This window comes from Musca domestica, unplaced genomic scaffold (genome assembly GCF_030504385.1).
Source record: "Musca domestica strain aabys unplaced genomic scaffold, Musca_domestica.polishedcontigs.V.1.1 42, whole genome shotgun sequence".
Taxonomy (NCBI): domain Eukaryota; kingdom Metazoa; phylum Arthropoda; class Insecta; order Diptera; family Muscidae; genus Musca; species Musca domestica.
In genome coordinates, this window is record NW_026712329.1 from 5,061,230 (window position 1) to 5,076,865 (window position 15,636).

General features: G+C 34.4%; 2 protein-coding genes across 5 annotated transcripts in view; one reads left to right on the forward strand and one right to left on the reverse strand.

Moving 5' to 3' along the window:
- The window catches only part of LOC101890605 (leucine-rich repeat-containing protein 40), a 31,562-nt gene extending 20,151 nt beyond the window's left edge, over positions 1-11,411 (forward strand). For all 4 annotated transcript variants that reach the window (XM_005186408.4, XM_059127007.1, XM_020037797.2 and 1 more), the window contains 7 exons: positions 4,916-5,039; positions 5,107-5,276; positions 8,394-8,800; positions 9,901-10,044; positions 10,113-10,301; positions 10,557-10,748; positions 10,808-11,411. In XM_005186408.4, the coding sequence (XP_005186465.1) occupies positions 4,916-5,039; positions 5,107-5,276; positions 8,394-8,800; positions 9,901-10,044; positions 10,113-10,301; positions 10,557-10,748; positions 10,808-10,913 (1,332 nt within the window). In that variant the 3' untranslated portion in view covers positions 10,914-11,411. The remainder of the gene's footprint in view (positions 1-4,915; positions 5,040-5,106; positions 5,277-8,393; positions 8,801-9,900; positions 10,045-10,112; positions 10,302-10,556; positions 10,749-10,807) is intronic.
- A 7-nt stretch (positions 11,412-11,418) lies between these two features.
- On the reverse strand, positions 11,419-15,191 carry LOC101891475 (cilia- and flagella-associated protein 36). Its single transcript, XM_011295430.3, has 5 exons — positions 14,879-15,191; positions 14,607-14,812; positions 14,376-14,539; positions 11,904-12,060; positions 11,419-11,840 (listed from the first exon to the last, which is right to left on the reverse strand). Exons 1-5 carry the CDS (start codon positions 14,979-14,981, stop codon positions 11,523-11,525), a joined length of 948 nt encoding a protein of 315 aa, XP_011293732.1. The 5' UTR covers positions 14,982-15,191; the 3' UTR covers positions 11,419-11,522.
- Positions 15,192-15,636: the final 445 nt, after the last annotated feature.

Here is a 15,636-nt window from a genome sequence, read left to right on the forward strand (position 1 = left end):
GGTTACAATAATAAATGTGACAAATTAATTGGAAATTAGTTAAGATTTGGATACAGCTCCCATATATATATTCTCGGCCGATTTCACGTATTTGACGCACTAATTTCAATGAAATATGAAAGGTGTGGCGGAATTTGGTGTAAAAGTAATTTTTTTAAAATTATATTTAAATCGTATCAGATTGGGATATGATTTTAATAAGAACCATTGACCCACAACGCCTTAGGCTAACACTAAAAAACAACACAACAATTAATTTGAAATACGCTTATTACGGCGAAGTATGTTGCTATCTCGAATTCATTAATTGCAACAGAAATGCCACTCAACTTCAAAAGATTGCAGTTTACTGCACGCTTGGTATTTGCTATGATTGCAATGAAATTTGGAATATGTGACTGGATTTGATCCGAAAATAAATTTGTCAAATTATATTGAAATCGGTTCAGATTTGGATATAGCTCCCATATATATTTTCGGCCGATTTCAAGCATTTGATGCACCAAACACGCTATGTATCCCCAATTTCAATGAAATTTGAAACGTGTGATAGATTTTATCTAAAAAAAATTTATTTCCCAAATTATATTGAAATCGGTTCAGAGTTGGATATAGCTCCCATATATATTTTCGGCCGATTTCATGTATTTGGTGGTCCAAATAAGATATGTATGTCCAAATTTAATGAAATTTAAAATAAGTAACGGAATCGGGAGCAAAAATGAATTTTTCAAATTATATTGAAATCGGTTCAGATTTGGATATAGCTCCCATATATATTTTCGACCGATTTCATGTATTTGATGCACCAAACACGCTATGTATCTCTAATTTCAATGAAATTTGGAATCTGTAGGGGAAATTAAAACGAATATACATTTGTCAAATTATAGTAAAATCGGTTCAGATTTGGATATAGCTCTCATATATATTTTCGACCGATTTCATGTATTTTATGCACCATGCACGATATGTATGTTCGATTCCAAAGAAATTTGGAATATGTAACGGGATTTTGATTAGAAAATGAATTAGTCAAATTATATTAAAATCGGTTCAGATTTGGATATAGCTCCCATATATATTTTCCGCCGATTTCACATATTTGATGCACAAAACACGATACGTATTTCCGATTCCAATGAAATTCGGCATGAGTGGCTAAACTTGGTACAAAAATAAATTTGACAAATTATATTCAAATACGCTCGGATTTAATTATAGCTCCCACATATATACTCAGCCGATTTCACATATTTGATGCACCCAAAGCGAGAAAGACGAAATCTGGCACCAGAAAAAATTGCCAAATTTTATTGAAATCAGTTGAGGTTTGGGTATAGCTAACATATGTGTGGTTACAATAATAAATGTGACAAATTAATTGGAAATTAGTTAAGATTTGGATATAGCTCCCATATATATATTCTCGGCCGATTTCACGTATTTGACGCACCAATTTCAATGAAATATGAAAGGTGTGGCGGAATTTGGTGTAAAAGTATTTTTTTTTAAATTATATTTAAATCGGATCAGATTGGGATATGATTTTAATAAGAACCATTGACCCACAACGCCTTAGGCTAACACTAAAAAACAACACAACAATTAATTTGAAATACGCTTATTACGGCGAAGTATGTTGCTATCTTGAATTCATTAATTGCAACAGAAATACCACTCAACTTCAAAAGATTGCAGTTTACTGCACGCTTGGTATTTGCTATGAAATAAATAAATCCGAAGGACAAACCCTTCGTGTATGTATGTCATGTTACCGTTTTTCTAATGGTTTTGTATATTTACGCATTAAAGTAGTGCAATAATTTTTTTTTTAATTTTTAAATATGTTTTTTTTTTTTTTTAACCAACATATATTCGTAAATAAAATTTTGAATGCATATAAAATCAAAAGGGGTAGCGAAGCGCACCGGGTTCAGCTAGTATCTATATATAAAAGAATAATGAAATAACTGGCTGGCCTAGAATCAACGCCCAGTCAAAACGGCTGAAAATTTGCACGTTAAGGCTGGGTTTTTGAAAATTCATACCAAAAGGATACGAAAAGTATTAAAAATTGAGTGTGTGAGAATGAGCGTCACTGCTGGAGTGCAGGATAGGGGCTTTTGGAAATTCAATCTTTAAGGTTACAAAAAGTGGACTTAATCTAAAATGCTTTGGTTCAGGTTGATCGGATGAAGCTTAAATTTTGAAATTTTGTATTGTGGTTGGTTTGTGGTAAGGGGTGGTTTTGGAAATGGGTACGAAGAGTACTATATTTGATACAATTTGGTATTGGGTGAACAGATAGTGTTTGAAATCTGAAATTTGACATTAGGGTAGCCTGGATATATGAAGGTGGTTTCGGAAATGTGTACTATATTTGGCACTGGGTGAAAGACACAAATCATCAAAACACCGAATATCTGAAGGTAAATTTATATGGGGTCAAAACTATATATCTATATATAAAAGAATAATGAAATAACTGGCTGGCCTAGAATCAACGCCCAGTCAAAACGGCTGAAAATTTGCACGTTAAGGCTGGGTTTTTGAAAATTCATACCAAAAGGATACGAAAAGTATTAAAAATTGAGTGTGTGAGAATGAGCGTCACTGCTGGAGTGCAGGATAGGGGCTTTTGGAAATTCAATCTTTAAGGTTACAAAAAAGTGGACTCAATCTAAAATGCTTTGGTTCAGGTTGATCGGATGAAGCTTAAATTTTGAAATTTTGTATTGTGGTTGGTTTGTGGTAAGGGGTGGTTTTGGAAATGGGTACGAAGAGTACTATATTTGATACAATTTGGTATTGGGTGAACAGATAGTGCTTGAAATCTGAAATTTGACATTAGGGTAGCCTGGATATATGAAGGTGGTTTCGGAAATGTGTACTATATTTGGCACTGGGTGAAAGAATAAAGATAAAAATTGTATCTGTGTTTGAGATTTGGCGACATTTGAAAGTACTAAATGGTAATAAATTCGGTGTTGGATGGAGAGGTAGAGCTGGAAAATCAGAAATTCCTCCTTTATATGTACGAAAAGTACTAACTTGTACTCCCTTTGTTCAATATCTCATATGGTTTTATTGAGAAAAATGTTTAACTTTGTAGGAGGCGAACAAGTTGGCCGATGTACATACTCGATGTACTCAATATTTTCATTTCTCTAATATATGCCAAACAAATTAAGATGTGTTAAGTATGAAGAAAATCGGACACGGATTTCAAATTTTACGAGAGTTATTATTATTATTCAAAATTTTGATAATTTAGTATTACGTATTATGTCCGTTTTCGCACTTGACCTAAATAGTATCTAATTAAATATTACGATGTGCGATTTTAGTATTGTAAAACTATTACGATGTGCCAAATTTGGCCCACACCGCTAACTCCTTTCGAAGGTTATCATGCGCACTGCAAATGTCTTTATGCAGATTTCTTTTAACGTTACCTTCGGTTTAGGAAATGTGTACTCTAGTTGTACGAAAAGTACAAAATGTTACCATATTTGGCACTGGGTGAAAGGATAGAGATAAAATTCTGAAATTTGATATTTAGATTACTGATGGTATCTGTGTTCAAGATTTTCCGCTGTTCCGGTCCTATATTTGTACAAAAAGTACTAAATGGTATTGGGTGAAAGGAATTGAGATATGGAGGTGGTTTTCACAATGTGTACTATAATTGTACGAAAAGTACTCTACGAAATGTATTGTAATAAATTTGGGATTGGGTATTACTATAGAGCTGGAATTCTGAAGTTCGATATGGAGGATACTTTTGGTATAGTTTCGAGAGAAGTAGGTGGATTTGGGAATGCCCACTATGATTGTTCGAAAAGTACAAATTGGTACTTAATTTCCCGTTGAGAGAAAAGATAGAACATGAATTCGGAAATTTGATATTGAGGTCACTATTATTTTCTAGGATTTAGATATGGTGGTGGCCAATTTTTTTACGAAAAAAACATTGAAATAGATTGGCCATAAAAAACTGAATGTGGAATCATTGTGCAAGGGTTTAACTTCGGTAAACTTCAAAAGGAACGAATTTGAAGGCTTTTTGGTGCAAAAATTAATCATTTTTCTTATCCCTTTCGATAAAGGAAAAACTTGGATATGAATAAATTGGTGCAGCTAAAAAGTTAGAACGATGTATGAAGTTCTGTTTGAATGAACTGATGGAACGAAACTAACACTTTTCGCTAACGAAGTATAAGCCTTTGTTGGTGTACCAGTTCTCTGCAAGGATGTTTCTTACATATAGAAAATACATATTACCAATTTACAGCAAATTCGGTTTGAAATTGTGACTAAAACACACACAAAATTTGCGTTGAAGTTATATGGGTCTATACCAAAAGTCCTGCAGACTTAAAACACATCTGTGTAAAATTTATTCAACCTAATTCAATTTGTTCGGAAGCTAGAGTTATTTCCACAGACAGACGAACATCGCTAAATCGAAATAGAATTTTATTCTGATCAGGAATATATATAGTTTGTGAATTCTAAAATGTAAATTTCGAAGTGTGTCAAACTTAATATGCCCTCCATACTATGGTGGAGGGTATAAAAAGGGGAATATTAGATAGAATATTTCTATTGAGTGTTGGTTCAACAGCATATGACACGCTAAGCAATTTATGCTGCTATTCAAATTTCACTTGAAGTCTAGAAATAAGAAACATATCTAAGTATAACAGTTTGAGAGAAAATATGCTTCAAAATATAGCAAAAACCATGAAAATAGGAAATATTTTCGTTTTTTTTTTTTAACTATTACGGAGAATTATTTGGCAAATATACATATTTCTAACAATTATTTAATTACATACTTTCTAATATACATACTTTTAAAATATATCTAACGATTAATCCACCCCTTCCCCCTCATTCCAAACAAAAGGATGTCTCAAATAATGAACTTAACGCTTTACCTGGTGGTATTGGTTTTTTGGTGCGTCTCAACACGCTTTTACTAGCCTATAATCATATTAAAGAATTACCGCCAGATTTGGTCAATATGCGTTGTAAGTTGAAACTATGGCGATCTTGTATACGATAATGGATAATTAATGTTTTGTCTTCTCTCCATAGCTTTGCAAAAATTGGATTTAATGCATAACGATTTGATTGCACTGTCCGAAGATATGGGCAGTCTGAGGAAGCTGCAATGTTTATATGCCCAGCACAATGATATCAAAGAGTTACCAGATTTTGATGGCTGTGACCTACAAGAGCTACATGTGTCAAATAATTTCATAGAGGTATGTACAATTTTGCAGCCCATTTTGAAGCTTCTGTTTTATGTATTGCGTTAAGATACAAATACTGGCAAAAGTCAACATCTGGCTCCTTCGTGAAAGTACAAAGGAGCGTAGGGTCAAAAAGTATGTATTCCCATGGTACAATGAAGAGAAGGTAGGTCAACTTTGAAAAAATTGCAAGAATAGAGGTCTACCTGTTTGGCTTGTAATGTCAGAATTAGTATCAAAACCATAACAAAATCAAACAACTTGTTGCATTTATTTTGAATAAATAATTGAAAACCGCGAAAACTGAATGAAAGGTCAACACTTCTTTTCAAAACCAGGTTCTATATATCTCTAAAGTATTATTTTGCTACAAAAACTCCAGATTTTGTCGATGCATACGATAAAATAAACATTTTGAAAACATCCGAATTTGAATGTTTTCTGAACAATTTTTTGTTATGGAAAAGAAAACACATACATAAACAAATAAAGACGACATATTAAGCCAAGAAAATAAAAAAATTGAAATCATATGGTATCATAGCCCTACCTTGATATCATTGTACCATGTGTATTCCCATCCATGTTAGAATAAAAAGGTATAGTAGAGTTACCAGCTAATTACAATTTTTTTCTAATAGTATAATTATTATAGGTAACAGCAAGTCCCAGCTGATTTGACTCTATAGTAACACTAGTGTCCAACTCGATATGACGTTTTGTGATTTAATTCCATTTCTTAATATACAATAGGTATACCCTTATTATACCCTCCACCATACTATGGCAGGTATATTAACTTTGTCATTCCGTTTGTAAATCCTCGAAATACTCATGTCAGAGCCAACAAAGTATATATATTCTTGATCAGCGTAAAAAAGCGTTCTAAGTCGATTTAGCCATATCCGTCTGTCTGTCTGTTGTAATCACGCTATCTTTCGAACGAATTGAGATAGAAGGCTAAAATATTGCACACGTGTTTATTTTTCCAGTAGGCAGGTTAAGTTCTTAAATATTCCATGTAGGTCCACGTTTTCATATAGCCCCCATATAACGGTACCTCCCGATATTCGGTATTTTGATGATTTTAGCGACATTATTCACCAGATTTGTTTCAAATTTGGTATTTTAAGTTCGTAATGGATACTACAGCCTAAGACAGAAAACTGTCTGTGCAGGTCCACGTCTTCGTATAGCCCCCATATAACGGTACCTCCCTATATTCGGTATTTTGATGATTGTAGCGTCATTATTCAACGGAATTGTTTCAAATTACGTATTTAGAGCTGGTAATGGGAACTACAGTCTGTGACAGAAAATTTTCTATGCAGGTCGTTCGTATAGGGCCCACATACCAGTACCTCCCTGTATTCGGTATTTTGACGAGTTTAGGTACAATACCCACCGAAATTGTTTGAGACGCGTATTTGAAGTTCGTTATGGATGCTACAGCCTATGGCAGAAAATTGTCTATGCTGGTTCAGGTCTTCGCACAGCTCCGATATAACGTTACCTCCCTATATACGATATTTTGATGATTTTAGCTACATTATCCACCGTTTATTTCAAGTTTCGAATTTGAATATTGTAATGACTTATGACAAAACAATGCCCATGTAGGTCCACGTGGTATAGACACCAATATAACGGCAATATTCGGTATTTTTAAAATTATAACAGATTTTTTTAAGGATTTTATTTCCGAATTCGTTCCAAATGGTGGAGAGTATTCAAAGTTCGGCCCGGCCGAACCTTCTGCTTTTTAACTTGTTTTGGTATAAAATTTCACTGCAGGACAATTTGCCTAATAATAGAAACAAACGCCGATGTACTTAACAAAACGCTAAAGGCCATGGTTCGGAAACTTTTTTGTCGTTAAGGAACAGCGACACCACGTTATATAATATATTCGTATATTTCATGTTTCCTAAAATTGCAAAATGTAGAATACTTCATGTATGTATTCTGTTCCGCTTCAACTTCGAAGAGATATTGCCTTTTCCGCGATTTTCTAGCGATTGCTTGAAGTGTTGAGAGATTAGAACCAACAGCTAACAACTATACATTCAGGGGAATGATGTGAAAGCATTAAAATTGAACAATTTAAGAAGTATTCTTTTGCATTTGCAATTTAATAATCCAAATTCGAAAAATGTATATTTTTGAAATTAAAATAATTTATTGAAAATGTATTATTTTGTTTACATTTTTGGACACATAACTCTGACACTTGTATTACTTACAAAAACAAATTTGTATGTGGTTGTTGTTACGATTGTTGTGCAACAACACTTGAAAGATCATGGCGACGGGTCTTGCCGTCGGCATATGTGTCCGGTTTAACACCTATCTCGCGGAACTTCGCGTATTCCCTCAGAGGTAGAATATGAATATATCCGACACTAAATGGTAAGCGAGGCCGTATGGTATGACCAATCTATGGTAAATTAAAATCAAGAGAGAATACGTGAACTTTGTTTGTACTTTTCCGTTCGAGGTTGCTTATAGGTGAGACACAGCCAAATGTATACGTCGTGGGCACATAATTCCAACCACTTACTACCCCAAAATTCTAGGGGTCACAATCGACGCATATTCACGAGGCTAGCCGGCGATCTCACGAGGCTAGCCGGCAGCACTTGTGGCGCGGATAAGGACACCTTGCTGACCTCTTATTATCTTAGCTATGCAATCGCTATGGTCTGCGAATACTAGTGCTACGCAGTAGATGAATGTCCAAACATTATAGAATGCTGCCTGCGGACAGCAACAGGGTGCCTCCTCATGACTCCAGTGGACCAATTTGATGAGGAGGCCTGGTTTTTACCCTACATCAGCATAATCGTATCCTTCACCAGATTGAGTCATCCAAAACATAATATGGTGAATAGAACTCCCCCACTCAGGGGTGTCAAAAGCAGTCGAGTGATCTAGATCTAGATGAGAGCCTCTAGAGCAAGAAGCCTATCAATCAGGTCTGATTACATAAGCAACTTAAAGTCTTCGCATGACATATTTTTACATGTCATACTCGAATCCGGCCATCGTTTTAACTTATTATTATTAAAAAAAAAAAAAAAAAACAAATAAAAACTACTGTCTAATTGTTGTTCTTTTTTTATTTCATAGAAAATACCAAAGAAGCTCTGTTCCCATTTGCCACATTTGAAAATTGTCGATTTGCGAGACAATAAAATCACCGAAATACCCAATGAAATTTCTTTGCTTCAAAATCTAACACGCCTGGACATCTCGAATAATTCCGTATCAAATTTACCCTACTCATTGGCTTCCTTGGCTCATCTCGTCAGTCTGCAGGTGGAGGGCAATCCGATTAAATCCATACGTCGTGACATATTGCAGTGTGGAACGGTGCGTATTTTAAAAACTCTGCGTGATCGTCAGGCGGGTATAGAAGCGGCAGCGAAAACCTCAAATTCATCATCTTCGCTGACTGGCAGTATGGGGGCTGACGGTTTGAATAGTCCCCGAAGAGGCCTAAGTTTCGAAGAAGAAAATTCCATATTTCCCAATAGGTAAGAAATGAAGGCGTAGCACTGATTTTTCATGTCAGTGTTGAAGTTCGAATTACAAAAAAATAAATTCATTGCTATTGACTGGCCTGCTCCAGAACCTGCAAGAATCTACTAGTTTTCTTTTTTTCTATATCATCAAGCGGTTATGTTAGTAAAAACTTTTACATTATTGCAGTTCTGGTACGGATCAGATGTGTTTACGACAAGGTCAGGTCAGAATAGAAGGACTTTTTTCTGGGATAAATCATCGGCTTGGTTGCTTGCAATATAAAAACTAAGTCAACCTATCTCCTTTTTTATAGAAAAGCCAGCCGATGACTTTTCCCAAAAAGAAAATATTTCGAAGTATTCCCGCGTTTCCATTCGAATACTTAAAAGATTTACTGGGTGCATATTTTAAACATTCCCTTTATAAGTCACATTTAAAACGTGTGAATACTTTCTTTTTTCCGAATGAGAGAGGAGGTTTTTGGGACTGCTCCCGACTTCTATAATAAAATGCCTACTCTTCAGCGAGAATAGGTAGATTTTTTCTGGCATAAATCGTCGGCTGGATTTTTCTCTAAATAACAAAAGCTTATGAGCATAAATTGAATTAACTAAACCTAACGGCCTTGTTTTTCTATAGAAAAGCCAGTCGATGACACATCCCAGGAAAAAATCCTTTGATGTATTTTCATCTTTCCACACGTATACTCTCACAACTTAATGGTAGTGGCCTTTAGAACATATTTTTGAATATTCGAAACTAATAACACTGTGCGACATAATTCAATTATTTCATAAATACGGTAAAAATCCAGCAGATTATGAAAGTAGAGCTAAAAAAGAAGACACGTATATCGGTGTTTTGGGGGCGAAACTTGCCCCTACAGAAGGACAAAATATGTCACGTATTTTTATGCAATATTGTTGAATATATTTAAAATGCACAGATTCCGAGGAATCTTAATCCGAAAATTTTCAAAAGAGCAGAAAAGGTTACTTTTCGATGTAAACTTTTTTAGCTCTACTTTCAAAATCCGCTGGATTTTATCCTTAATTACTTTTTGTGTTGCACTGTGTAATCATTCTATCTCCCTTTCACCCTTTCCTTTCAGATACAAACTCCATAAAACTCGCTGCCTTACAGTGACCATGCAACAGCTGACTGAGGTGCCACGCGAAGTATTTGAAACCGCCTGCAATGAGCATGTCAACATTGTTGATTTATCCAAAAATCGTTTCACCACCCTGCCAGAGGGGTATGTTTTGATCTATCTGTGATTATGACATAGTTTTTTATATCTCCACTTCTCTTTTCTTTATTTAGTTTATTGGAAATGAAAGATTGTTGTTCGGAGTTGGTGTTTGCTAATAACCTAATCAATCATGTGCCCTCTTTTATCTCGCAATTTACCCGCTTATCATTGGTTAATTTATCCTGTAATAGTCTACAAGATTTACCTGAAGAGTTTGGAGTTTTGGTCACCCTGAGAGAGCTGAATATATCCAATAATAGGTAAGAAAGTGGCCTATGAGCAGGTCCCACAGTATGGCTGGCTATAAATAGGCAGACCGGCTTGCATTAACATTGAAAATCTGGCTGGTCCCTAAATTTGGCTATGAACCTGAACCAAGGTGACTCTTCAGCTCGCCTTGTAAAAACGGCCTGGCTGTTTTTGACCTTATTCACATATGGGGAGACTCCCACTTGGTCTATATGCTCTATATTCTAGAAGTCCACCTACATAAAAATACGCATTTTTACTTCCAGATTCGAAACCCTACCCAAATGTATTTATGATTTAAAAGGCTTGGAAATTCTGCTGGCATGTGATAATCGCATTAAATCCATTGATGCCACCAGCGATGGATTGGGGGCCCTCAAACGTCTGGCCATTTTAGATCTGCGTAACAATGATATCGATCATGTTCCACCAATACTGGGAAATTTAAAGAATATCACGTAAGTTTTTTTTCTGCATACTGTCGAAGAATCCGTTACTATACGTATCGCATTTTTAGGACCCTGGAAATTATCGGAAATCCATTTAAATTACCACGTCATCAAACATTGGAAAGGGGAACCGAGGCCATAATGTCCTATTTGCGTGATCGCATACCAGTTTAATGAGACCAAAAAATATACACAAATAATGACCTAAGCGCAGCAAAATTCAGCCACACAAAAAGACAACCAGGCAGCACAACTAGGCTAAATGAGTGGGAGAAAGAGAGAGATTGGGGACAAGAGATCAGCTTACCTTAGAATTTATTTAAAACATTTATTTAGAGTAGCATATATTTCTACACAACCGAATTTGTGAATGTGTTTTGTTTAAAAAAAACAATGAAAAAAAAAAACAGAATTTATTTGCCAAAAAACTAGTCATCATTACCAATAAAACAGTTGTTAAAAATGTGAGGTTATGGCGAAGAAAAATATAGTTTTTTTTTTTTTTAATTTACCAAATGATATAAAAAGTATACAGATTGTCCACATTATACTTTAAAAAAAAATTTGAAGAAAAATTTTCCTTTTGTTATAACTAAAACAAGCTTTTGATATGCTCACATCAATAAATTGAAAAATATTTATGTATTTAAGTTTTAGACTAAACAAGGCAAATATAGAGTTTTCTTTTGCTAGAATTAAGTAATGTTCTGAAAAATTTATTTCATTAAATGAAATAAATTTATTATGTTTAGTTTTTCTTATTCCCCCTTTTTTTGAAACACTTCAATTCTGTTCCACAACTTCAGCCTTCAAGCGTTTTGCCAACGTTTTTCTCAACTGTAATGCCGAGTCGGTCTCCACCTCGTCCGGCTTTTCCAAGGCAGCATTTGGTTTGGAAACATTTTCCATTAGTTTCTGAGCCACTTGGGCCGAAGTGGGCCTAGCACTTTTCGAGGCAGATGTCCCCGGTACTGGCGAGTTCAATGATTTGGCCACTGTCTCTTGCAACTGTTTGGCTCTAGTTTTCTTTTTCAGCTCAATGATTTTATCACGTTGCTCTCTCAGATATTCTTGGCGTGTTATCATTTCATCGGGATTTACCTACAAGGGGGGAGGTTTAATAATTGTATTGTATTTTTGATATAGGAATAATTTTTCAAATACCTGTTGATTTTTTTCAAAGAATAAATTTAAACGTTCAAACTTTTCATTGACATCCTGTTCGGTGGCATCGGGCTCTGGGGTCACAGATGCCTCAGGCGTTTCCATTTCTTTGCCCACAGATTTTGCAATGAAATTGTCCACATCGCTATGTTTGTCGCTTAGAAAAATACAAAAATAAATTGTTATTTGCAACATAATCCGGATAATTGTCCGAAGAATGTTTTCCTATAGAAAACGTTATTTGAATCAAAATTAGAAAATATCCTACATAAAATATAGCTTTCCTGTAGGAAACATAATGCGCAAAATATTATCCGAATAATGCAAATATAATGTGGATAAATTTTCCAATCAACACTATTAGCTGGATAATGTAAAATTTCAGAAACTATTAAAAATTTAAAGCTTTCTAAAAGAAAATGTTATCCGGAAAGTCAATAACCGGATAATATTTTCTATAGAAAAACGTTTAAGGGATAATATTTGCCATTAGACAACATTGTCCGGGCACTGTGTTCATTATTTAGAGTATTTTTACGTTAGAAAATTTCTGGAATGAGAGATACTGATGGAGTGTAGAATAGATGTATCAAAGTCTTTTTTTCGAAATTCGAACTTTAAGGTTACGAAAAGTTCTAAAATTGAATTAAACATTTAAAATGAAACCATTTGCTGTTATGTGAACGGTAGAATTTGGTATTGGGTGAACAAATAGTGCTTGAATTTGAAATTTGGTATAAGGGTCGCTGTTCTTGTGTAGCCTGGACATATGGAGGTGGTTTTGGAAATGTTCAAACTATAATTGTACAAAAAGTACTAAATTTGGTATTGGGAAACGAGTAAGGGTGGAATCCTCAAACTTGATATTGAGGTCTCTGTTGGTATCTGGAATTGAAATATGAAGGTGGTTTTGGAAAAGTGTACTATAATCGTACGAAAAGTACTTAATAGTGCAAAATTTGGTATTAAGTGGAGGAATAGATCTGAAATCCTGAAATTCTATATTAAGGTCTTTGTTGGTGTCTAGGATTGAGAAATGGAACGGTTTTGCAAATGAGTACTAAAATTATATGATATTCGGCATTGAGTGATTTTAAAGGTTTGGAATTCCGAAATTTGATACTGAGGTCTCTGTTGGTATCTGGAATTATTGTCTGTTGGTATTTGGAAACGTTTACTATAATTGTTCCAAAAGTACTAAGTGGTACTTAATTGAGTGTTTGGTGAAGGGATGGAGCTGGAATCCTGAAATTTGTTATGGATGTCACTATTTGTGTCTGTGGTTGAGAGAAGGTGCTTGTTTTGATAATGCGTACTAAGATTATACTAAATTTGGTAATGGGGAAATTACAGAGCTGAAATCCTGGAACTTGATATTAAGATCACTGTTGGTTTCTTAGGTTTACATATGGAGAGGTTGTAATTGTTTTGCACAGATAAATTGCATGTGAGTCCACTGTGCAATGGGTTTACTAATATCCTCTTCATCAAACATAAAAATGGAAGATTTTGAAAATTCTTTAGCGCAAAAGGTAATCATTTTCTTGAATAATGTATAAATCCTTAGAAATCTGAATTTAGTACGATTTATGAAGTAAATAGGCTTAACACTAACAGTAGGAGCGAATCTAAAATTATAAGGTGGACTTTTCGTTGACGGAGTAGCGGGCACTTACTAGTATTTAGATATATAAAATATTATCCGAATAAAGTTTTCCTACAGAAAAAATTATCCGGATAATATTTTCTATGCATTGTCATAAACCGGATAATATTTTCTATAGAAAAAAACCTTGTTCGGATACTGTCTTCAAATATTATCCGGATTGGGTTTTTCTTTAGAAAATATAAACCGTATAACAAGTTCTATGGGAAAACATTATTTAAAAAACATTTAGTTTAGAAAATGTTATCCGGATAATGTTTTACTACAGATGCTTATTATCCGCAAAATGTTTTAAATTATCCATATAATGTTTTCATATAAAAAATATTATCCGAATAATATCTGGCTAATTTTCCAGGGTAATGTCTTTTTCTAAATATTATATTTTAGTAAATATTATCCAGTTTATTTTTTCTTATAGAAAATGGTATGCTGGTAATGATTGCCTTAAATATCTTATAAAGGTTATGTTCTTCTACACAGAATATTATCCTATACTTTTTATCTGTTTTTCTATGGCAAATATCAGCCGGATAATGTTTTCTTATATTATATGGATAATGTTTTCCTTCAGCAAAAATCATCATCCTGATAATGTTTTCGTACACAAATACAATCTGGATAAATTTTCCAATAAAAATATCATCCGACTACGATTTCCCTAACCTACAGAAAATATTATCCAGATGATATGATAAAAATTATTCAGACAATATGTTCTCTTGGAAATCATTATCAATAAAATATTTAAATATGTAAAATATTAACCGAATAATATTTTCCAGTGGGAATACTTAATCACTCACTTTTGTGACTGCCTTCCACTCTCGCTGGGACTGTCGAAACTTTCACCCTGCTGAAACAATGCCAATTGATTTTTCTCTATCAAATCCAACGCCTGTAGCTGTAGTTCGACATTACGCTGAGTCATCATGCGTATGAAAATTTTTATGTCATTGGCAGCCCATATCTGGAATATGGAAAACGTAACAAATCGGAAAATATATGTCGGACCTATTCTTGTTTGTACTACCCACCTGCTGGAATAAACCCTGATGAAATTGAAAGGGATTATCCTTATGCTGCTGCCTACCCTCCAAACAGGCCATTTCAAATTGCTCTGGCGTAATTTGCATTTCTTCCATAAAACTACCCAACATGTAGTCGACAAGATTTTTATAATCTTCATGGATGCGCTTGACCTCGGGATTACTTTCGTCCGGCTGCAAATTGGGATCGAAAACTAAAAGAAGATTTAATAGTCGTTCAGGATTTTTTTTTTTTTTATAATTTTTTAAGATACGCTTACTCAGCGATTTCTCCTCAATAAATGTTTGCAGGGGAGCATTCCAAACGGGTCCGTGCAGAAAACACACCAACGAATCAAAAACCCAGGAATCATCACTGGCCATTTTTACTTTGGAATGTTTTTTTATGTTTCTTTTGCCAATGCTTTTTTGCCTTTGGTGCGTAGTTTGTTCTATTCTTATTCCTGATGGTCTGACAATAGAAAAACCAATGAGGTGGTTAGTCACCCAGTCCTTTCCTTTTTTCCAGTTGCCATGGTTTCATGTGACAGAGCAATTATACTCGCCGCTCGGTGGTGAGTGGAGGTAATTTAGCTTCATAAAAATGTCCATTTGCTTGAATAATTCCCTTCCCTTTCGAAGGTATAGAAATTATAAACTACACAAATGCAGGCAAGCGATTTACCATTATGGTCGGCAAAACGAAAGTTCTCATATTATTCATAAGCTTTCAAGAATATATTGTTAACATTTTCCTAGAAACTATTAGATACGTGATTTTCAAGTATTTTCAATGTAAAGAAAAGTTTATGCCTCTAGATTGTCGAGGGAAAAAGAGAAATATTCAAATTAGAAAACTCTTCCCACTTGTATGGTGATTGCGAGCTATCTTAAACCTCCGCTGGTTTTGGGACACAAAAAATGTACATCCGCACTACACAACCTAAACCCATAATTTAATATGGATATTAGGTGCTTACCAAACTGCCCTAAGAGACAATGAATAAGTCTAAAACAGTTGTAGTTTTTCACACCAACT

Excerpts from the sequence above, each read along its gene's own strand:
- LOC101891475 (XM_011295430.3), bottom strand. The coding sequence starts at position 14,981 with ATGGCCAGTGATGATTCCTGGGTTTTTGATTCGTTGGTGTGTTTTCTG. Across the intron at positions 14,813-14,878 it reads TATTGAGGAGAAATCGCTGA|TTTTCGATCCCAATTTGCAG; the intron begins GTAAGCGTATCT and ends ATCTTCTTTTAG. Across the intron at positions 12,061-14,375 it reads AGTGGAAGGCAGTCACAAAA|CGACAAACATAGCGATGTGG; the intron begins GTGAGTGATTAA and ends TATTTTTCTAAG.